Source organism: Punica granatum, chromosome 8 (assembly GCF_007655135.1).
Source record: "Punica granatum isolate Tunisia-2019 chromosome 8, ASM765513v2, whole genome shotgun sequence".
Classification (NCBI taxonomy): domain Eukaryota; kingdom Viridiplantae; phylum Streptophyta; class Magnoliopsida; order Myrtales; family Lythraceae; genus Punica; species Punica granatum.
Window position 1 is genome coordinate 7,037,775 of NC_045134.1, and position 23,778 is coordinate 7,061,552.

General features: G+C 36.4%; 3 protein-coding genes across 6 annotated transcripts; all 3 read right to left on the reverse strand.

The window, feature by feature from the left end:
* Positions 1-20: 20 nt before the first annotated feature.
* Positions 21-6,504, reverse strand: LOC116187709 (transcription factor MYB3R-1). Of its 3 annotated transcripts, none has more exons than XM_031516614.1 (12): positions 6,209-6,504; positions 5,660-5,806; positions 5,384-5,447; positions 4,841-4,898; positions 4,337-4,431; positions 4,141-4,244; positions 3,908-4,036; positions 2,004-3,822; positions 1,497-1,816; positions 1,123-1,237; positions 825-1,046; positions 21-416 (listed from the first exon to the last, which is right to left on the reverse strand). In XM_031516614.1, the coding sequence occupies exons 2-12, from the start codon at positions 5,731-5,733 to the stop codon at positions 288-290; spliced, it is 3,129 nt and encodes a 1,042-aa protein (XP_031372474.1). In that variant the 5' UTR covers positions 5,734-5,806; positions 6,209-6,504; the 3' UTR covers positions 21-287. The 3 variants fall into 3 exon arrangements, with proteins under 3 accessions (XP_031372474.1, XP_031372476.1, XP_031372475.1); XM_031516616.1 differs by having other exon boundaries at positions 5,384-5,438; positions 6,209-6,503; XM_031516615.1 differs by lacking the exon at positions 6,209-6,504 and having other exon boundaries at positions 5,660-5,828.
* A 6,524-nt stretch (positions 6,505-13,028) lies between these two features.
* Positions 13,029-15,343, reverse strand: LOC116187950 (coiled-coil domain-containing protein 25). 2 transcript variants are annotated; one of them, XM_031517004.1, is made up of 6 exons: positions 15,076-15,343; positions 14,621-14,748; positions 14,228-14,331; positions 14,045-14,132; positions 13,717-13,778; positions 13,029-13,468 (listed from the first exon to the last, which is right to left on the reverse strand). In XM_031517004.1, exons 1-6 carry the CDS (start codon positions 15,186-15,188, stop codon positions 13,316-13,318), a joined length of 648 nt encoding a protein of 215 aa, XP_031372864.1. In that variant the 5' UTR covers positions 15,189-15,343; the 3' UTR covers positions 13,029-13,315. The 2 variants fall into 2 exon arrangements, with proteins under 2 accessions (XP_031372864.1, XP_031372863.1); XM_031517003.1 differs by lacking the exon at positions 15,076-15,343 and adding an exon at positions 14,942-15,064.
* A 727-nt stretch (positions 15,344-16,070) lies between these two features.
* LOC116187949 (sulfite exporter TauE/SafE family protein 3-like) lies at positions 16,071-21,733 on the reverse strand. The gene is made up of 12 exons (XM_031517002.1): positions 21,147-21,733; positions 20,065-20,224; positions 19,239-19,439; positions 19,072-19,136; positions 18,598-18,625; positions 18,437-18,507; positions 17,995-18,081; positions 17,818-17,868; positions 17,385-17,606; positions 16,992-17,085; positions 16,643-16,783; positions 16,071-16,370 (listed from the first exon to the last, which is right to left on the reverse strand). Exons 1-12 carry the CDS (start codon positions 21,366-21,368, stop codon positions 16,285-16,287), a joined length of 1,428 nt encoding a protein of 475 aa, XP_031372862.1. The 5' UTR covers positions 21,369-21,733; the 3' UTR covers positions 16,071-16,284.
* Between the last annotated feature and the right edge of the window lie 2,045 nt (positions 21,734-23,778).

Here is a 23,778-nt window from a genome sequence, read left to right on the forward strand (position 1 = left end):
CTTCTAAGGACCACATTGTGAACTCCGACTATACCTTTGTGGAATATTGCAATAATTACGGGCAAAAAGAAAAGGAAACATACAAAAACTCTCGACATGCTCAACAATTGGGCATGTATTCTTGTTCCGGAATAAATTATCAGACTCCAAAGAATGCAAGGCTGCATAGAACACTGTTGTTTTTAAGGAATGCTATAAGGTTTCACACCAGACATATCTATATGTATTTACTAAGCCGCTAGGTAGGATCCGATCGATATCAGAGCAGGGGAAGGTGAAACCTCTCTTCATCTGCAACCTTTTAGCAGATAGGATGATGGACTCGAGAAGCTCATCATGGCAGTTGACGATTTCCCCTTCTCTTTCGATTTCCCTGGAGTTCCGCATTCACTGAAGTCGAGGGTGCGTCTCTCAATCTGCATAAGATTTTCGCAACTTATTAATCCGATAAATAGAATAAGTCAACAGTAAATCTTGGAGGTTCCTTCACCGGAATCCACTAATTTGAGTCTTACGCATGCAGTATCGTTAAAGAGTATGAATCTGAAGCTTCTTCTTGAAGTTCATCTCTATAATATGCAAATGTATCCTTCGCTCAGAGTTTTAGAAAACTCTCTATACAATTTCTTCAAGTAAGATATGAATCATGGCTATGAGATACGAAAGGCCCTCTTGAGACCAATTTTCGACATTTTGTTACCCAAACATATCCATTACTGTCACTATTAGATAAAAATACTATAATTTCTGGTGTATATCAATATGTGACACTATAGGAAGACAAAGAACCAAAATTCCTGATGAGATAGATGAGTATAACATACCAAAACATTTGAAGCCATATTGGAACTGGTCTCAGTCGGCTGGTCAGCATTTTGATTTTCCTGATCGGGATTCCCAACATCTATGCTCTTCTGTTTTGGAGTATCATTGCCCAAGACCTCCTCAGCATTGGCAAAGACAGAAGCACTGTGCTCGCTCACATGTTTCATCAGCCCAAGAGCATCATAACTTCTGTCTCCGGGGCTCATGAAGTAGCCAATGTCCTGAAAGGAAGCATAAACCTCAGTACCAACTTTATGAGGTTTAAATGATAATACTATTGTGAAGGACATGAAATACCTCGATAGTTATTTCAGTCTCGATCCGTGGACCCGGCAAAAAGGAGTTCATAAACCAAGGTGACTTCCATGCAGAAGGGGATTCAATGCTTCTTCTAAATGGAGTTCCCCCGAATCTGTATAACAGAACCATCCCAGTTAAACTTAAGGCAGCATTTCATTATAATGACAACGATCACAAGTCAAGTTGAAAACAGGAAAATGAATCAGAACCAACACCACATATCCAAGAAGACAATAGGTATCGGAACAGGATGATTCAGTCCATTGTCTTTTGCTTCCACAATAAAACGCATAACTATTGAGCAATAATGGCGTTGCATGTCAGGTGAAACACCATATATATAGCGAAAACAAAAGTTACCAGTATCTTACATGCTCAAGCTTTCATTTGAAGAATTATTGACCACAACCTGCAGAGGAGTCGATGTATGAAGACATAGCTTAGATGTGGATGTGACCTTCTGACTGCTTCCACTAGTTTTCAAAACGGGAGGAGAGGTGATTGGTAGGCATGAATTCCCAGAAGAGGAATCTATAGGTTCCAAACAAGTTGGCGTGACCTCATAGCATGGCTTTCTGGGACATCCAGCAGTTGGTGCAGATGCTTTATCAGTTTTCTGACTAGTTGGATCAGGGGAAAACAACAACAGATCATTCAGATCACGTTCACTGAGAACCTCAGGCAGTTGCATCTGTAAAGGATAGGCAATCAAGAGTCAGATAACAGCAAAGAGAGATCTAGAAGCTGAGAAATGAAGAGTCAATCTTCAATGTTTAAGCAAATCTATCTATGTTCCCCATAGATGATTTAGCTAGCTATAAGAGAATCGATGCATGCCCTTGAAAATATGATGCTGGCAAATTAGAGCAGCAACTCACAGGTTTGGGAGAGGCATCAGCTTCAGCTTTGTGCTTGCACTCAGAAAGGGGATCAACAACCTGTTGTTTCTCGTCCTCAAAAGTGCTTCTTTCATTATCTTTTATCTGATCACATTCCCCGGAAATTGCAGTTTGATCCCCTTTGTTCTCACTCATTTGAACATCAATGCCCAAATTTTCTTTGTCATCATCGTTCAAGAATCCTGAGTTCATCTTTTGGCTGGATGAGGGAGATGATGGGCATGCCTTTTCTGTGGTCTTCTCATCAAATATGACATCCAAACGTGAAAATTCTCTGCTCAAGTTTGCTGTAATCTCAGTTTCCAGTTTTTTGTCAATCCTTCTATCTGACAGTGGAGACAAGAGATCACGATGACGTTTCCTCAATATGGATGGCGTATTTGTGAAAGTTTTAGCAGCACTTTTCAGCACAGCATCCGGGCTACTGTCGCGAGTTGGAGAATCCCACAACCTAAATGGAGAGATGCAGTTCATAGAAGACATCATCAACTGACGAATTCCCAGTGGACTATAATCCATCTGCATATCATTACTTGACTGTACAAGGTCACAGCTGAGGAAAGGAATATCCAAGCTAGGGAATCGAGGAGGCTCATAGCAAAGGGACCCGGGCTCTTCTTTCTCTGTCTTTATATTACTATCCTCTTTCAAAGTTTGTGGGGCATTTGATGTAGAGCCAAAAGTATCGACAGGAACCAATTTTGACTGATCCTTCGGCAGATCTAACAGCTCTGCACTTCCAAGCTCAGTAGCATCATCACAAGGAGAATTTGCAGAGTTATTTGTATAGATAAAGCCATCATGTGGCACGAAATCTTCTTGTGCAGCACCAGGTACATCCGGTAACTGGTTATGTTTTTTATCAAAATTTATATTCCCATCATCATTAGATAAGGGGGGAACAGGTTTGAAAGATTGCCCGCTTGAAGTAACCCAAAGATCTGATCTTGGACAGTCATATTGCTGTGATAAAGCTCTAGAATCTACTGATATCTGACTATCCAATGCTTGGTTTGATGATATATCTGGACGTCCACAACCAGAGCTATCTGATCCTTTAGGGTTGGACCCAAAACACCCGTCACCTACTGCTTCTGAGAATAAAATCCTGCAACATTCTTCATCAGATGTCAAAATATGATGTAGCTGGTCTGAATCAATACCCAGAGCTCCAAGTGAAGAAGCGACCATATGACTCGTAGAAGGTTGAAATGCAGCATTAAGCCTATCATGATCTCCATCTGCACCAAGACTCTGAGATTGAAATGCTGACGATTCTCGACCTAATTCCAGTAAAGAAATGTTGGGCAGATTGTCCGAATTAAATTGGTAAGTTTGATCTGCGCAAGTTTCAATTCCTTGGGGAAATTGTATGTGCAGATCAGAAGAGTGAGCTGTTTCAGGGCATATATCTGGGATGGAAAGAGTCACGTCTTCTATCGAATAATATCTACCGGAAGAGGATGCAGGACTGGAGTTTGGCTCATTTCCTAAAGCAGGCTCTTCCAAATACTGGAGGTCTTCTCTCCCATGCAAAACCATGTCAGATGCAGATTGAGAACAGACAACCATAGTCGAACCTTGACTGCACTCTGAGATTTCTTCAGCTTCTGTTGCACCCTTTGGAGCAGTGTCATCACCACTGCTTTGCATCCTTGACGAGGAAGGGGCAAGCTGGTTTTGATATCCAGCAGGATGTGGCAAAGCCGGGAATTGTGAAAGTAAACCTGATGCAATGTATGAATCCAGTTTCTTCTTCACAGAACTGTTCCAATGGTTTTTTATGGCATTGTCCGTCCTGTGAAAACAACAACATATATCAAATTTTGGCATAGAACGAAACTGCACAAGTGAAAACAGCCAAAGCAATACAAAAGGACAACCTTCCAGGCAGGAATTTGGTTAGCTCGGCCCATCTGTTGCCATATATTTGATGAGCACGGATCAAGGCCAACTCCTCTTCCTGAGTCCATGCCTCCTTATTTATGGCAGGATTGAGATGATTATGCCACCTAAAAGTAGTTTAGTGTAACTCAGCACAAACTACTCCATGTATGCAAGATTTGATTCTGAAAAATATATACTGCATCCTAAGCATCAATAAATTTTTTAATACCTTTCTCTACATTGCTTTCCAATTCGTCCAGGTAAATGCTGTGCAATGGTAGACCATTTTTTTGGCCCGTACTTGTTGACCAATTCAATGATTATACTATCCTCCTGTTTCAGATAATTCAAGTAAGAATTCATACAGTGAAACATATGACATGCTAACCATCGATAGAGTATAATATTAGCTTGTTTGTTATCACCTCTTTAGACCATGGACCTTTCACCAGTTCAGGATTCAAGACCTTTTGCCACCTATGTAGGCATTGCACGTCAGTCCGATCCTTGAAACATTCAGCTGCAAGAACAATGTCCCCAATAAAAAACAAGCATGATAATACTAAATTGTGGAATTTCATCATTAGATTCTAGTAAGAAAAACAAATTACTCATTCAGTAGCAAATATACTGGAAATCTGAAAGTGAGCCTAAAGCAAGGCATGTTGGACCATGGGTAAACAAAAGCAAAATAACAGACACAATTCTAACAATGTAACCATCAGAAGAGATGCACAGTGGATCATCACAATTATAATTTCCAACAGATGAGCTACGGCTCTTGCTGAAGAGATTCAATCGATAAAAAGTAATGCTCAAGCACTTGCCTGTCAAAGGAACTAAGCATATTTACAAGGAATGCCCAACATGCCAGAACATATGATAGAACAGGTGTTGCTAGAAACAAGAATATGTATCAGAATGCATACCTATTTTTTTCCAGTTCTTCCCTTTGAAACGCTCAACTGCCTTCCGCAAAATTTCATCCTGACCATGCATTATGCCAACAAGTGAAGATTACAGAAAAATTAGAATTAGTTAAAGCCAAAGCCAAAAGAATCTGTTATATTAACATTCAGCGAGCAAACTAATAACTAAATATAATTCAGGGGGAAACTGTAAGAAGAAACATTTGCACTTATGTTGAAGCTCGTTTAGACAAAGAATAAGAGATAACTGTTTGAGGAAATGGAAAGTGCATTTTTCAATATTATTGACAAAAAATTGGGTATTCTAAAAAAAGCAAAACTAGTGTTCAATTTTTTGTCTGTTTTACAGGCCCAAACTTTTTCAAAGGTCATGGACAAAAACATGGCACGTGATTACAAGGTTAAAGTTACAAAATTATTGACTTTCATCCAACAGTTGAAATACATTCTCATACTATTAAAGAATTTACTGGAAATACATGTCTTTTGCATCCACAACCAGATAACCAAATAAGTATTTTAAACCTGAAAATGGCAACTCACCTCTTCTGCTGTCCACTGCCCCTTTGTCGAACGCCTTGTAGGGCCACTAGTCCTCCTGCAAAGACTTGCGCCATGAAACACATAAATAAACTGCTACTTCAATCGTTATTTATAAGAATGGCAATCAATCTACTACTAGCTGAAGAATCGAGCTGAGCTCCCCCCATGATCAAGCATGGTGCTCCAATAGCACACAATGAATGACTTAATAGCTACACCAGTTGGAAGAGAGTGGAGAAATCTACTTAACAAATAACATGATTTCAGAAGCAATACCCATGCAGAGGACGTGGTTTCTGACTCACGCCGATGAACCCATCTGAAGGAGTGGATGCACTTTCACTCTCCATTGTTCTTCAATAAGCGTGAAGTAACGCATACCCCAATACCAATCATTATAATTTTCCTACAAGATGGTTAGGCCTGCATACATCACGCAATAAATCTAAAACACGTGAGCATAAAGGGATGAAATTTGACGATAACTACCTATAAGAGAGGCACCCAGTTTCCCGAATATCAAAATCAAATGGGAGACCACCCAATTTCCCAACTTCCCCTCAGTACCCAAATGGATTTTGGAGCTGTTGTATCGGGAAACACAACAATTCAAGCAAGTCATGTAAATCCCTAGTCAAATCACAGGAAGGGCGATCAACTTTAAGCATATTTTAAGCTGCCCACCGACAGCCTGATGATCCAAATTCGACAGACATCCAACAAACACAAGAGAAGTCAATTCCTCGGCAAATTCAATCCAATCTACACCCGACTTTAAATCGAAGATTTCAGCACTTCAGACTCGACCTAGGAATGAGAACTTACCACATTGAGCTTCGCGAAGTCCAGTAATGGACAACTCGAGCAATCCCGACAACCTCCGGAGCAACAAATCCTAGTTCAAGTGATGCTGAACCCTAACACCACTCCGCCGTAGAGGAAAGAATGCTGGAAAGAGCGGACGAATCAACCCGGTATCTACTTGAACATCCAGAGAGAGGGAGAGAGAAGATCTCCGAAGCTCAATTTTAGAGAGAGAGAGAGAGAAAGAGAGAGAGTTTTTGAATTGTGGGAGAGAGTGAGCGAAACGGTCCAGAGGAAGACGAGAGGCGAAGAGCTCTCTCTGCGCATTCAAACGAAGAGGGGCGGTAAAGGTCGAGCTCCTTAGAGGTGATGGACGGTCCTGATTAGTCACGCCGAGCATCGCAGCCGTCCATTTTGAGGCGAGTTTCCAGTCATTTTCAGGGTTCAACGGGAATATATATATATATAATGCATTTTTTTCTCCCTCAATTAATTAATTATTATTGTTGCTCTATCTACCACTTCTCTTTTATATTTTGTCCTTTTTTATTAATTAATATTAATGGCAAGATTAGTTATAGATATATTCTAGGATAAGGTTATTTTTACAAATTTTCCAAATATAAGGTTGCTGAAAATAATTATAAAAATGAAAGGACAACTGATGGCCACATGAAAAACATCAAATTACGAAACAAATTCAACTAGAGTTGTCAAATAAGCTAAATACTTAATTTTAAAATACTTACATTTTTGTTTTTGTTCTAAACCTATTTATCCGTAAAATGTTACATAATTTGTTTGCTTCAGTCCTACAGTTAATTTTTCCATCAAAAAATTACTTTTCCATCCAAAATAATTTAAAATATAATTTAATTACAAATTAATTTTGAAAATAAAAAATAATAATATTTTTCTAAGGATCGGGAGATCCTAGTCCGATTGGGATCTCCCGATTCCAGGGGAGGGGTGGCCACCGGCGCAGCTCCCTTCTCCCAAAATAGAAAGGTCCCAAGTCATCGCTGCGAGACTCTCTATCCCTAGAACCAGTTTTTCCTTACTTTTTGTATTTTGGAAATTTGTTTTTAATTAAATAATGTATTTTAGAAATATTTTGAATGGAAAAATTAACAGTAGGATTAAAACGAACATATTATGTAGAATTTAGGATGGTTTGGGACGAAAACGGAAAAATAGATAAAGGTTGAGAACAAAAAATGATTTTTTTCCTTTAAATATTTGTCATTTGTTTCCCATTTTTTTAGGGTTATATATGTAATATTTAATTGAAAATATATATTTCTACATATATATATATATATATTTCAATTGCGAGTAAAACTCATACATGCATGAAAAAAAACATTGAATAGCAAAATTACGAATCAAATTCCACATGCGAGCATCCCAGCCAATCATTTTGAGGGTTCAACGAGAAAATAAGTAATTTTACAAATACACCCCCTATTCTTATGGTTATAATGCCAAAAGTTTATTTTTATTTTTTATTTTAAATATGTTTATACATAATTATTTGATTTATGTCAATATTAATATTTATGTCAATATTAATATTTATGTAAATATTTATATTTAATATATATTTAATATAAATATAAAATATATATTTATTATAAAAATAAAATATATATATAAGATTACACCCTCAAAATACCAATCTCAAATTACACCGTAATCTGGTAAGGCCCGAGAATATCAATTTGAGATTCCCGGGCCGAGTTTCTTGCCAAACGTAGGAATCTCGAGTTCCCCCTAGATTACACACAACCAAATATCCCCATGATACTTTTTTTTTCCTTCATCCATTAACTGATTAGTATTGTTGCTCTACCTGTTTTCTTTTATACTTCGGCCTTATTTATTAAATTTAATATTGTTGACTAGATTTGCTATACTCTAAGAAAAGGTCAATTTTACAAAATTTTCAAATATAAATTTCTTGAAAATAATTATAAAAAATGAAAGCACAATTGGTAACTACACGAAAAACATGAAATAGCACAATTACGAGATAAATTCAACTAGAGTTGTCATATAATATAAGCTTAATAATGCATATTTTATTTTCAAAAATATTTGTCATTTGTTTCTGAGATTTTTAAGATGCTCAATGCTAATTGGAAACATACTTTTTTCTTCAATTGGAAGTAAAATTGGTATCTACATGAAAAAAGAAAAAAATGAATAGCACAATTATGAAACAAATTCAACTAGAGTTGCTATATAAGCGAAATGAAGAATTTTCTTTTTTCAAAAAATATTTGTCATATATTTCATTTAGAAATAAAAGTGGCACCTTACCTGAAAAATATTGAATAGCACAATTATGAATTAAATTCAACTAGAGTTGTCATATAAGCTAAATGGAGCATTTTCCTTTTTCAAAAATATTTTTCATTTGCTTCCGTCTTTCAGGATATTCAATCCTTATTGGAAATTTACACATTTTTTTTCAATTGGAAGTGAAATTAGTACCTACATAAAAGGGAACATTTTAATAGAAAACTTACGAAACAAATTCATTAGAATTTCCATATGCATTTCAATAACATTTTAAATGCTAAATGAAGGATTTTGCATTTTCAAAGATAATTGTCATTTGTTTCCGATTCATAAGCATTTTCTTTTCAATTTAAAGTTCAATTGATACCTACATATTGAATAACACAATTATGAAACAGATTCAATTAGAGCTGCCATATAAGCTAGATGAAGCATTTTCTTGTTTCAAAAATTCTGTCATTCGTATTTGATTTTTTTAGGGTATTCAATGTTTAATGGAAGTATATTTTTTCCAATAGGAAGTAAAATTAATACCTACATGAAAAACATTGAATAGCACAGTTACGAAACAAATTCAACTAGAGTTGCCATGTAAACTAAATGACGCATTTTCCTTTTGCTAAAATATTTGTCATTTGTTATTCCCTTTTTTTTGGGGGGTATTCAATGCTAATTGGATATATGTGTTTGTGTGTGTGTGTGTGTGTGTGTGTACACTTTTCTTCATTCGGAATAATTGGTACCTACAATAAAAACGTTGAATAGCAAAATTACGAAACAAATTCAATTACAGTTGCCGTATAAGCTAAATGATACATTTTCCTTTTCTTTTGAAAATGTTTGTCATTTGTTTCCAAGTTTTTTAAGATATTCAGTGCTTATTGAAAATTTACATTGTTTTTTCAAATATTGGTACCTATATGAAACACATTGGCTAGAACAAGTACAAACTAAATTCAACTGGAGTTATATAAGCTAAATGAAGCCTTTTTCAAAATTAGTTGCCATTTGTGGTTCCCAAATTTGTAGGGTATTCAATGCTTATTGGAATTACATGCTCTTTTTTTCCCAATTGGAAGTAAAATTGTTATCTATATCTATATGAAAAACATTTTTTTTGGATAAACATTAAATAGCACAATCACAAAACAAACTCGAGTTGCCATATAAGCTAAATGAAGCACTTTCTTTTCTAAAAATTTTGTCATTTGTTTCCGATTTTTTTATGGTATTCAATACTATTGTGTGCGTACATATATATTTGATTGGAAGTAAATTGGCACCTACCTGAAAAACATTGAATAGCATAGTTACGAAACAAATATATTATCATATATAAGATTCGACAAACACTTGTGAGAGGTCACTATTTTAAATTCCTCAATTCCTGATTAATCGCCTTTTGGACTGCTTGAATAATTTAATTCCAAATAGGAAGGCTCATGTATTTGCCTTTTCAAATTCTTGATCAATGGACTTTTTATATATTTTATTTGATATAACATATTCAACGAATTTTGGATTATGTCCATATTATTTGTATGTGTTGATATATATTTATGAGTCTTTTTGAAAAATTAAAAGTCTTCTCAATTATTAAAATAACTCATTAAAATACAATATACTTTTTCAAATTCAATGTTCCGAAAATCGTATAAATAATAGACTTTAAAGTTCTTTTTTTTACTTTTGTTTTTTAGACCTTTACTCTAACATGATATTTCTTTAAAGTATATTTATTATGTACATATATATGTTGTTCACATTCTTAAAAGTATTTAATATATGCATATATATGTTGTTCACGTCATATATATTGATTATTCATATTTAGTTATATAAGAATTGATAAATATTACCGCACAAAGCACGAGTATCGCCTAGTTCCATTAGAGTTTCATATAAGTTAATGAAGCATTTTCCTCTTTCAAAATTATTTGTCATTATTTCCGAGATTTCTTAAGGTATTCGATGCTTATTGGAATTAACTTTTTGTCCAATGAAGTAAAATTTGTACCGACATGAAAAACATTGAATAACACAATTAAGACACAAATTCAACTTCAGTTGCCATATAAGTAAAATGAAGCAATTTTTTTTTTTAATATTTGTCATTTGTTTACTTTTTTGTGTGTATATTCAGTACTTATTTATATTCTTTTTCAATTGGAAGTAAAGTCCATACTTACAAAAAAAAAATTAAATAGCAGAATTACAAAACAAATTCAATTGGAGTTTTCATGTAAGATAAATGAAGCCTTTTCCTTTTTTAAAAAGTACTTATCAATTTTTTTCGAGTTTTTTTAAGGTTTTAAATGCTTATTGGAAATTAATTTTTTTCTTTTTTCAATTGGAAGTAAAATTGATACCTACATGAAAATCTCTGGATAGCACAATTACGAAACAAATTTAAAAAGAGTGGTCATAAAAACTAAATGAAGCAGTTTTTCTCTACTTATCAAAAAAAAAGAAAGAAGCAGCAGCATTTTTTCTCTCTTTTTTAAATTTAGCAAAAAATGAAGCATTTGCTTATTAGAAACGTATATTATTATTATTTTATTAGGAAAGATTCCTTTTGCATAAAATGGCTATTTAACACTATATATATATATATAATTTAGGGGTAATTACACTGGTGATCCAAAAAGTTTCGCTAATGTATCAAGTTGGTCCAAAAAGTTTTTTTTGCTATTTGATGGTACAAAATGTTTCAAAAGTGTAACATGATAGTACAAACCGTTATCTCACCATTGACACTGTCAAGCGAAGCTGACGTGGCCGAAATGTGGCCGACACGTGGCTCTGATATGTTTTTAGGAGTTGGTGGAACGTTACATAATAGTTCAAACTCTTTTGAAGTTGTCACTTAATGGTCCAAAATGTTTTACAGATGTAACATAACGGTACAAAATATTTCTTTAATTAACTTAAAGGTCCACCCATGTCAATGGCGAGATGGCGACGTCAATGGCGAGATAACGGTTTGTACATCATGTTACAACTTTGAAACATTTTGTACCATCAAGTAGCAAAAAAAACTTTTTGGACCAACTTGATACATTAGTGAAACTTTTTGGACCACCAGTGTAATTTACCCTATAATTTATTAAGAAAGAGTATAAAATGGATATTTAAACCATAAAATAAAGTTTTTGAAATGATAAAAATAAATCTATGCTATGTATAGGCTATCTATCGTGTAGTACTTATACAGATTGATCATTAAGCAATAGGCTAACGTTGGATCCATGAGGCCATGCAAGCCTGGGGCAGCCTAATTTAGCAATTAAATGCCCTTGCCTGTGTCAAAACTCCACGACTCACTCGCTTGATACATGAATTCAACAATTAAATGTCTTTTTGAAAAAGAATTTTTTTAGAATTAATTAATTAATTAATTAATGATTTTCATCCACATACAATCATAAAAGTTAAAGCGATGCCTCATATAGTGTCACGTAGGACGCAAGTACTCCGTCAATGACTTTTGAAATTTTTACAAATCACACTACGACAGATAGTATATTGTTACCAAGTTACACCATTCATGAAATTATAAAGATCCTTCGGTTATGGAAGTTAAAAAATCATATATATATATATATATAGTTTAAAAAAAACCTCAATAGTATATTATGGAAGTCAAAAAATAATCTATGATTTATAAATGAAACTTCAACCAAACATGTTGTCACAAGAAAATAAATAAATAACCCCCTAAGTATGAATCTTTTGCGACGGTGGTCAAGGATGAAGCTCTTCTAAGGTGGCCACGAACATTGTATGTTACCTATCCGTCTATTACAAAGGTGTCACAAGTCCGTTCGATACGCACTATGCTTATATTCCGTGCATATGAGCCGACCTTTCATCTAGTCTTCAGGAAAATTTACATAAAAGGTTTTCTTCAGAAGATTAAAATTTAAATTATGAGATGATTCAAGGCAAAGGTGCTCATGATCTTTAGAGAAAAGGGAAGAAATAAAAGATCTGCAATCGCACTAAGAAAACATAGGCCTCCCTCTCTCAAAATACGTATTTGCTTGAGTGAAAGCTAAGAAAAGTACCCATGGCAACATCTCGTCTCTATTTTAGCTCTCCGTGCATCAACCTCCATCCCAACCACCAGCCTCCCACATATTTTGGAATTCGATTGTTGCAAATAAAAATATCTCGTATCGCTTTATTTCCCTTTCCCTATCCATTCAATGTGCCTCTATTAACCTTCATGCCAGTCTTATAAGCAAAGTTATTAAAAAACGAGCCTCGGATCGGGCAAAGCATCGGGAGCGTCATTGAACTACTCGTAATGCTTCTATAATTCATCAGTTCTCCATCCATAAATGATCTGAATCGACAATATAATTCATCAATTTCTAACCCATGAATTAAGTATCAAAATCGACAAATCGAAGGAAAATTTTCACCTCGAATGTGTCAGGTTTCGGATCAACAGCTTCCACTGTCGTGATCAACGTAACAGCAGTAGCTAATGTTGTCTAACACCGCACTATTTTATCTGACCTACTTCTGTATGGACGATTAACACCTTGAACATATAATATAGCAAGTAATTATCTGGTTTTCTCTCTTAAAATTGGGCTCAACATTACTCGCTCCTAATGGTTGAGAAACCAGGACAGTACTCCTGTAACCCAAAAATAATTATACTAACAATAGTGATAGTAATCGAACTTCTCGTCATTATCAATTGCTAGGTGTCATTTAACTTGCAGTAATCACACACAGATTCCCCTTGCTTTTTCAAGTAGAACTGATAAAGAGCTTGCTCCTCTTATATATGCAATCTCAGCACCACAATTATCACATGAAGTCCTCCTCAAGTTCCTGCAAGGACTTGTTCGACGATCCAATGTCTTTGTTCGAGGTCATATTTTCAGCCACCATCAGACCTTTGTAGCTTCGTAGCTCAGCCTGTCTCTCTTTCTCGAGTCTTTCCATCTCCTCTTTTCGCTTCTGCATGGCCAACCAGAGAAAAAAGCGGATAAAATATGGTAAGTAATGACTTCATACACAACCAACCTAATGAACGCTAGTAAGCATGGGCAAAAAATCGACTGACATCAACAGTAGCATAAAGTGAACTGGAGATCTATTGATTTTTACTCTATACCACATGAATTGCATGCTTCCTTCGTGCTTTCCAAAATCTGATAAAGACAATAGAAACAACTTAATAAGAAAGACAAGACTCCGTTACTCACTTTTTCTCTCAGCTGGAGCTTCCTTTCCGCCCTCTCTGCTGCATTGACAGCTTCCCGTTCGGCTGAGCATTAGAATACATCAAATAACCAAAATTAAGACTATCCATCCTTGTACTTATAAGAATTAAATATTGGAATGATCCCACTACTCGTAACTGGCTACCATGCCAAAGGCAAAAAGAACCTCAGATTATATTCCAAATTCAAAAGGGCGAGAATTTTAACTATAAATCTCACGTGAGAGATTGTCCTCTGGAGGACATATATCTCAAGTCCATGCAGCTGCCTGAGTCTAACATACATTCAGAGGGAAAGAAGACAATCATACCTCTCAAGTCAGGCTTCCTTTCCACTTTTGTCTTGTTTAATCTGTTAACAACCTCATTTATCCGCTTCTCCACCTTCACAGTCCGAACCTAACAACAACATGTAAAATGGATAAGGCAAGCGAAGAATTAAACTCCATCGTAAAGAATCAAGTGGGCACATGATGAGGTGTTAGAAAGCTCACCATCTTCGGATTGTGGAAGCCAACTTGGCCGACATCCATGGAAGCAGTTTTCTTGAGATTGGACCAGGGAGTGTAGACAACATCAACACTGTTCACTTTGTTTCCTGCAACATCCAGATAATTCAAATGAGTTAATGGATATACCCATCCATGAAAAGCAGAACTAGCAGACTATATTAGAATTTCATTATTTTGAACAATGTTTGGTCGGTTATAAAGGATTCTTGCATACTAGTTTTCCATGAAAATTTTCTGAAAGACAACCTGAGGCCATGTATATAAGGGGACTTTGATTCTATGATCGCTCATATGTCCATTCCGTTCTGGCTAGCTACAGGGGAAAGGTGATTTATCGAAAAATATGTATGTTAATAAAGGGGAAGAGTGGCTTGCCTTGGATGGAATTCGCTTTGACGAGCTGCACACAATCCTCCAGTAAACCTTCACTTATATCGTCGATAGTCTGTCCTTTGTGCATTCTAACATAAACATGAGCCGACGACATCTTATCCACATGAAACCTTCAGAAAAGAAGTCAATTTTCCGATAAGTCAACTTTGACAGGATTGATATGATACAACGCCAAAAGATCATTCAAGCACTGTAATTCCAAAAACCTAATTACTCAATAAAGATCATCATTTGCAGCAGCATCTGATAGATTTTACGATATAGCAACAAGCTGAAGACCGAATTGAAACCAAGAAATCCTACCGACCATGCGCAGGCAGCTCAGCCATCGTCCAATTTTCCCCCTTTACGGCAAGCGCAACTGATAATCTCGTCACAACTACGATTTCATCCGCAAGATCAGATATTGAAAAGGACATAATAGGAAAAGATCGTACCAGATGTCCTCAGGGAATCCGTACTTGATGAGCTCCTCGTTCTCGTACTTGTCGAGGCCCATGAAGATGGTGTAGTCACCGGCTTCCGGTCGAGCCTTGAAGTAGAACACCATTGTTAATCAATCTGGAAATGCTTAGGAGGATCCGACGGAAAGCACCAGAAATGGCTAGGGTTAGGGTTTTGATGAGAAGGAGAAGGAGAAGGAGAAGGCCGCCCCTGAGCCCGTTAGCTTTTACTCGGCTCGTCGACGATAACGCTAAAGAGCCCTCCATGGATTTTCTCTCTCCTTTTCATATCCAAAAATTATACGTTTTTCAAATAAGCCCCTCAACTTTCAAATTACATAATTTTGCCCCCATTTTTGTAACTAAGCAGGAATTCCTCCCCCTCCTCTGACTTGATTACTTTTTACTGGTGGAAACGGCCAGAAGCGTCGCAAAGAGAATCGGTTATTTGGTTAAGTCCTCCGGCATCGAGGTATCGAAGTAGGCTAACATGAAAGCATGATGCAGAAGCAATCGTTGCTTGTCCGATAACCAGTGGTGGCATCATTCTTTGCACATGATAAGGGTTCCAACTCCGACCCAAGATATGAACGCATCCTTGTTATGCAAACCGCAATGAAATACTGCAACCATTTCTCCCGATGAACTCATGGTAAGGAGTTATCCTAAGTTCGTCTTCGTGGTCTCAGCGACTCTATCGCGTTCATGAGTCTCGTAGCACCATAAGACTTCTATTTCTGACCAATACACGACTGCAACATTGTCTTCACAGGACTGTGACCTTGTCTTTACAAGAAGGTAAAATTAAGGGGCCGTTTGGATTCAGAGTTAAAATTATTTTGATTTTGATTTTAATTTTGAAAAATGACAAATGAGATGTAGTTATAAATTTGACTTGGAAAACGTGTATTTTTATTGTGTAGTGTGTTGAGTTAAAGTTAAAATTAAAATCAAATTCTTTGAAAACAAATGGGGCTTTGCATCTGCAGTTGAAGCTTTTGAAGAAAGTTTAAGAGCAGTTTCTTTCTTCGGCACTCTCTCCTAATTGTAAATAATACAAATGCTGGAGGTCATACATTAAACAAGTGATCAACAAAGAGCTATAACATATTTTTCCCCGATCAGGCCCAAAAATTCTCGGAAAGTGTTACAATAGTTACAGAAATACTGAGAATGGAAGTGTGATGCAGAGAGAGGCCATCATCATCCGTCGTACTTGCAAAGGTTCTCGAATCCCATGTACTCGTGCTGCTCTATCTTCCCGATCATGTTCGATATCCCAACTCCACCTGTCATCCCAAAGTTTGACAGAGGGTCATCTACTCTACGCATAATCTCCAATCATTTCAAGATCAAATAATTTTCCGAAGCCGTGAATCTTTTAGATGAGTCGCAGTTGCAGGTGAAACGAAATGCTATCAAAGCTGTATTTTCTATTTTCCTTTGTCAAAGGCTTTAAGACTCAATTTTTTCACAGATCACAGAATTTTCACCACGAAGAATGTTGGGCAAGTATATTAATACGGAAAGGGAGAGAAAAAAGAGATCCAATTAGCCTCACCTAGAGAGATTGCACTGACAAAGATCGTGAAGGCTAAGATGAAGATGATGAGAGATGCCCTTCCGAACAGAATAATAAGCCTCCTCACAATGTGTTGCCCGACCAAAGCAGCAATAGTAGCCACAACGACAAAGTACATAGCTGCCAAAAACAAAATGAACATAAACACTAATAGGTTACTGAGTTCTATGTATTTGGATTTAACAGTAAAATGCATAAACAACAGGGGAATGTTTGGTATAAAAGAACGGAAAAGGGAAAAAGTTGCAAAATGCCCTGGATTTTTCCATTCCTCGGTACCAAGCATGACATAAGAAGTGACTGAGAAGTTCCTAGAAACATCGTATACCGTATGGAACGGGAAATCGTTTCAGAAGATAGTATTCCACGACAGACATGGATGAAGAGAAGGTCATTGCAAAGGTTGCAGTGGCACTAGAGACCTGTGCAGCAAAGCAAACATAAAACAAAGATGTCACGTAACATTCGCACTATGGGCTAAGAACAACGGCAGGCAGCTGTAGCTTCTATTTCCATTTTCCTGAGTTTTGGATTACCCATTCCTGTACTGTACTTTCTTCTTATGAAGTAAGCTCAAGACAAGATAACGACACCCGAACTCGACATGAAGTCACTGAGAGTAACCCTTGCCTGACTCAGCATGACGACTTTCAACTCGAAGTTGACAAAATTCGCGGGTTATTCACGACCTAACTTTTTCTAAGAGATGAAGAAAACTAACCTGAGGGGGAACCCCGAGCTCAAGAAACAGAGGCCCCATTATAAAACCGCCACCAAGCCCCAGAAGTCCACCAACTATTCCAGCAAGAACACCACAGGCACAGTAAAGCACAAGTTGGTGGGCCCGAAAATCAGTGGTTTGTTCACCTTTCGATGAAATCACTCTCCTGCCCTTGTACAGGCTGATTGCTTCGTAAAGAGAAACTGAAACAGAAACTGGTATCTGCAACAGAATTAAAGGGCGAAAAAGAATACACCCAAAAAAAAAAAAAGAGGGCGAAAAAGAAAATGCTTCAGGGCAAATGACAGAGAAATTTATTAGTACCAAACTTGCAATAAGTATTGATATGATTAATGAAAGATACACAGCTGAGCCTTTCTTCCGACAGATGAATTTAACAAAATGAAAAGATCTTTTGAGAATTTATAAATACCTGCAACAAATTGAGCACCCAATATCCCACCGAGCAGGTACTTGTCTGATTCTGTCACCAAACGAGGAGATTTCAGTTGTTGGCAAAGCCTCTGGGTTAGATTACTATGAACAAATGTGTTAATGATATCCTAGGAAATTTGCAGAAAAGCAAGAAGTTTGGGAACAGTAGGAAAACCTTTGCTATCTGAAGCCCAAGAAATGCAACCCAGACAAACACGAGGAGTCCCAGCTCCATCCAGTAAACATTCTCGATAATGGACACCTGCAACAAGGAACCTGTGTCAATCGTACAATATTCACTCTATAACTGTGGAGAGGTTTGGGATTTCTTTTTCCATTTTTTGATGCCTAGTCCTTATTCAAGTTTTGCACTCTCTTGAAGCTTGAGAATTGAAAATTTTATAGAAGCCACTTCTCTTAACAGAACGATGAAAAACAAATTTTCATTAAGGAACAATTGGATTTCCTCATTTTTATATTTAAATCAGGAGAAAATCACAGAAGCAAAAAAAGATAGGAACAGTATATGTGTGCCACGTAATGGACGCACATAATAAAAACAGGTTGGAGGAGGGAAACGAGAAATTTCTGAAAACTGGTTGAAAACAGAAAGTCACCTCAGTTTTCTTTGTGGGATTTCCTGGACCGCTTGGGAGGGGCCTGTACTCAACGTTTGTGCTCTCATTGCCTGTCAAATGATGAATGCCTGATGTGAGAGAAAGAGATTCTAAGTAAATGAACCTCGTTTTACAAAAAAATGAGCAGAATTCAAACTAACCGGTAGCCTCTAAAAGCCTCACAGCCTCCTGAAAATGACATCCCCTCAGTAAGTGACAACCAAAATTTTCTTGATAAACTCATGCAATAAGCAGCACTGTGAATTCCTATCACAATCTTTGTCAAGCAAGAACAATTTTAATTTGCTGAACGAGAGACGATGAACTTGACAAGATCTCCTCATCTTAACTACGTTACCTTATATTGCAATAGTTCAAGAATGTAGCATCCCAGCACGAAGAGTTACTTTCTATGTCCCAGTCTCAAATATAGGAGAACACTTATTTTGGCATCTAAAGATGAAAGCATTTCAATAATAACAAGTTCAAAAAGACTTTGCAACCATTGATACATTATATTTGGTATTTTGGATCCGAGAAAAGGTCAGTTAAATAGCACATATTCTAAATTACTCTTGATGATGAATTGAGAATTCAACTAAGGAGATTCATCTTCTGTACCCAAGAAAATGTACCCTTTTCATTATGGTCTCTTTCTTCCACGTTTCCACCCCCTTGATGAATGCCTTAGTCGATGTTCCTGCAAAAAAGCAATAATATCACAGCCAAATTATTCTCTATCATCATTTATTTACTAACATAATTGAATATCATCAATAGACGCAATTTCAACATTTATTACCAATAAAGAGAACAATTAGCAAAACCGTGACCATCCAATCTGCAAAAATCACATTAAAGGCAACTCCAATGCTGATTCCGAGCATTAACATCGGTTGAATGAGAAGTGCCAAGTCATAGTCAATGATGGGCATTTCCAAGGTGGGATGCCTTAACTTGAGGTTATAGTAAACGGTCGACCCAGCAGCCCCCATGATCATGCCTGAACACAAGCAGAACATAATTAAGGACGTTAACAGTAGAGTGGCGTCCAGTGTAAGTGATTTAGGTTGAGCGGAAACAAAATTGCATGGCCCAGAAGGGGCAGGGGAGAGGAAACAAACTAGAGTTATTACAATTTTTGTGTCATTCCATTCCCTTCTTATGTCATTTTGTTTTACCTACGCCATTTAGGTAAATCCACTCTATCTAAACTGGAATTCAGTGATTTGAAAAAGGCTATTTCCAACGGGTGATTGAACTTGTCCAAATGGGCTCTCCTGATAAGGGAGCAAACCAGTCTCCTATCCTATGGGGTAAATCTTGGTTAAGCAGTGCTGTGTTGATCGCTTAAAAAATCGAGGTTTACTTCTCAAAAACACATTCTTCACGGTAACGGTAACTCAGAGGCACCGACAAACTTAGCCTTACAGGTAAGGATTGAGACTTCCTCTTTACTCCCTTGACTCATGTACTACCTATTATAGAAGGTTCCACATAGGACTAAACTACAGGTAATAAGTAATGAAGCATCGGTTCTCATGTTCCATTTGATAAAAGCAGTAAGGTATTCTGTTTCTCAGATATTCAATGAAGAAGTCTCAAAATTTTATGGGCCGGTGACAAACATTTTGATATAGCTGTCGCTGACTTTGCGTCGAATCCAATGATTAGGCTAAGCATTGGGACAAAAATTCCCCCACCACCAACACCACCTACACTCCCGAATGCAGCCCCGAAGAACCCAACTGTGGTGCCAACAACAATTTGCCATCCAAATTTCATTTCCTGTGGAGAAGAATTAAAAAATATAAATATGACATCCTATATTTAATAGTTCTAATCTCTTTCAATGTATAGCAGACTGAATTTATTTAAAAAACGAATAAAGAGCAGAACAGAGCAATGAGATGCCAGAAACAAAAAACTGAGCCGGTTATCAAAAAATAAAAAATAAAAACAAGAAACAGACCCATTATCATATTAATAATTTCAGCTAATCCTTCAGACATTGAGGACGAGTTCAAAACTTTGGATCCCACATACATAACGCTACCAAACAACAAAATGCAGAAACAAGTAACTTACTCCCCCCATTACCACCTAAACGGTATTATCAGAAAGGCTTAATAACAAAAAAAAAAAGGCACAAACTCTTTAATTTTAATAATTCTAGCACGAACTTTTTTCCTTAACCTAAAAATGCACAAACTTTCAATTTGATAACAATTCTAGCACCGCGTAAAATTTTTCGTTAATTCGGACAGAATCGAGGCCCCCAATCGGGAGGAGGGCACCGGCGACCCCAATCGGGGGTGGTGGGCGGAATCGATGCCACCATCCCCGGATAAAAGTTCGTGCTAGAATTATTAAAATGTGGAAGTTTTGTGCTTTTATTTGTTATTAAGCCCATTAAAAAGTAATGGTAAGTTTTTTACTAGCATGTCACGCTCGCCAGATATCTATTCAATCAACCACCATATACTAAAAGAAAACAAAAATGAAAACTTCTAAGCTGAGGTTACCTAAATTACTAGAGAAAAGAAATGAGTGCAAGAATTTCCTAATGGGTGACAGAAAGTACACAAATTCATGACAAACCATGCTCAAATTTTTTTACCAACATATAACCTCAACCGGCCCATGTATCAAATCAACAAGCAACAAAAACCCTGAAAAAAAAGTGAAAGCAGTGGAACCATGTGATTACCGGCCAAACATGCTGATAACCCGTCTGATCAGACTGCCACAAGAAATTTGCAGCCTTGAGGAGATAATTGGAGAAGGGCCCCTCTGATCCATCAGACCCCGAGCTCCCTCTCTCATGCTTCAAGCCCCTCTCAGCAGAGACGAAAAAGAGAGCAAACAGGAGGTTCAACAGAACTGGCGAGAACGATCTCAAGAACCGCAATTTCGCTCCAAATAGGGCCATACACACTTCAACCCGACAACAAGAACCTAAGAACAGCTCGAATCCTGTGACCCAACTCACCAAGCTAAGGCCTTTAGCGAAGAAATCGGCTGCAGGGGGAGTATGGAATGAAGGGCAGGTGATGGATATCTGCTGCAAGCTTCGAGAATGCGGGTGGAAGAAGGAGGGTGGCTGTGGGGGCGAATGGGGAAGGTAAAATCCCAAATTTTTTTTCAGATAAAAGAGTGAGAAAATGAACGAGGGTGAGTGGTTTGGCAGAAAAGCAAAAAGGAGAAGGGAGTAAGGAGAACGATGGAAAGGAGGAGGGGTCACGTCGTTTGAACTCTGAACTCTGAAAGGCGGATACAAAGGAGAAGAAGAAAGGCTCCTCTCTCGCTCTCCACTATTTCCGCATTAGAGGGGGTTGGTTTGGTCAATTCTTGTTTTCACATTAATAAAGAGGAAAACGATTGTTTTGTCGTTCTAATAATAGGACACAACAATTATAGGAATAGGACACAACAGTTTTCTTTTTTCCTTTTACTTTTTTTTTTTGTTTCTCCTTTCTTTCCTTTTTCATTTTTTATGGAGTACAATCAGAAGTCTAAAGACCGCAACAATCCAATTCGAGCCGGGTGAATCATTAAGGAATAAAACATTTTAAACATGAATTTTTGAATAATTAAAAATTTTATTTAAGCAAATTAAGTGTCAAATCACTTAAAATAAATTAAATATCTTTTTTTCTTTTGATCAGATTTTATTGCTACTGTCTTTCTCAATGCTAATAAACAAGGGAGAGGAAAAGGTCGGCTGACGTGCAGGGGCAGATCTTGTTCGGGCACGGTTGTTTGCATCCTTCCATCGCGATGTCCCCATCCGGTTTATCAACATGTGTTATTTAACTGTTATCTCGTCTCAATCCAATTCAATATGTCTCAATCTCTTGAAGAGCAATTACGAAATATAATGTAATTGACAAATTATACTTCATGTGCATTTCATAGTAATAGATAAGTTTATACTTGCACTGGAACTAGACAGTCGTGACACGCTTAAAAAAAAAATACTACTCTTTTTTTTTGCTGGAAAAATACAACTCTTTCTGCTAGAAAGAAGGACTTCTCATTCTTTCCAAAAAAGCTCTGGGGCCCTATATATGAGCAAACTTTCAAGATGGCAAGCCATTTCCTAGATTTTCCTAGGCCATAAAGATTCCTCTTTAAATGTCAGTTACATCATTGAATGATGAAAATTCCCTTTCCTTGGTAAAAGTAAGGAGTATATTGTCGAGTTTAAAATCGAAAAGTCATGTCAAAAGCATCCTATAAAAATCTAAATATCAATTTAACAATATAAGATTGACAATTAAAATTGTGAAGTCGAACCACTAAAAAGAACAAGTGTCAACAAACGGTACTAACAATTTATTGATTGCTTCATGAGGATCATCCCAACTACGATAGCAAGTCTAGCGTCAAAAAATGGAGTTTGGTCTATAGTACGACTCCACGATGGGATTCTTGAGCCCTTGACTATAATCTCGTATGGGATTGATATCAACCGAGCTTCCATAAGGCCATCCATGGGCAGCTAAAACTTGCAGAAGAGCTAAAACATTTTAGTGCTTTCATATTATAGTCCTTCTAATTCTTGATTTGTTTTTGTCCAGTCTCTCTGAATATTTTCTGTTTACATACTTTTATTAAATTTTAATTAGAGAAATTTGTGGTCTTATCTTTTGTTGTTATTTCTTTAATCCTAATTCTTTTTCCATTCAGTTTTGCCTCAACATTAACTGTCTCATTTCTCATTGTTCTAAAGTTCAATTTTCGTAAAGAATACCAACATATTTTGAAATGAAATTTATTTTTAAATTATAAAAATACATTAAATAACGATTAGCGTAATTACGATCTTACTTAATGTGTCATACTCAAACTCACAAACTTCATTAGTGGCTAGTATCAAGCCATAATTGCCTCCATTTTTTCTAGATTTTTTCCATTTCTTTGTTCGCAGTCTTGTTGATGGAACTTCAATGTAGACAACCATTTTCACCAAGATTGCCTATATTGCTCCCTACTCCCAATGTAGACCGCCATTTCTCACCAAGATTTCCTTGCCATTCTCTTAGTTCACGAGTTTCATTTTCTTATTTTCACGTTAGTTCGTATTATTTTTAAGATTAAATATTTTTATTAAATTCCATCTGGGCATTTTTACGAAAAACTAAGCCATGAAGAAAATAAATAATACATTTAATATTAAGAATAAAATTAAACAAACAAATGAAAAAAAATAGCAAAAGAAGGTTGAGGACTGAAATTAGATCTTTCTCTAATAAAAGTATTTGACATGTATCATATTTATAGCTTAAGAAGACTCAAACATTGTTTTACTTTTATAATTAAGATTAAGATTAGATGAT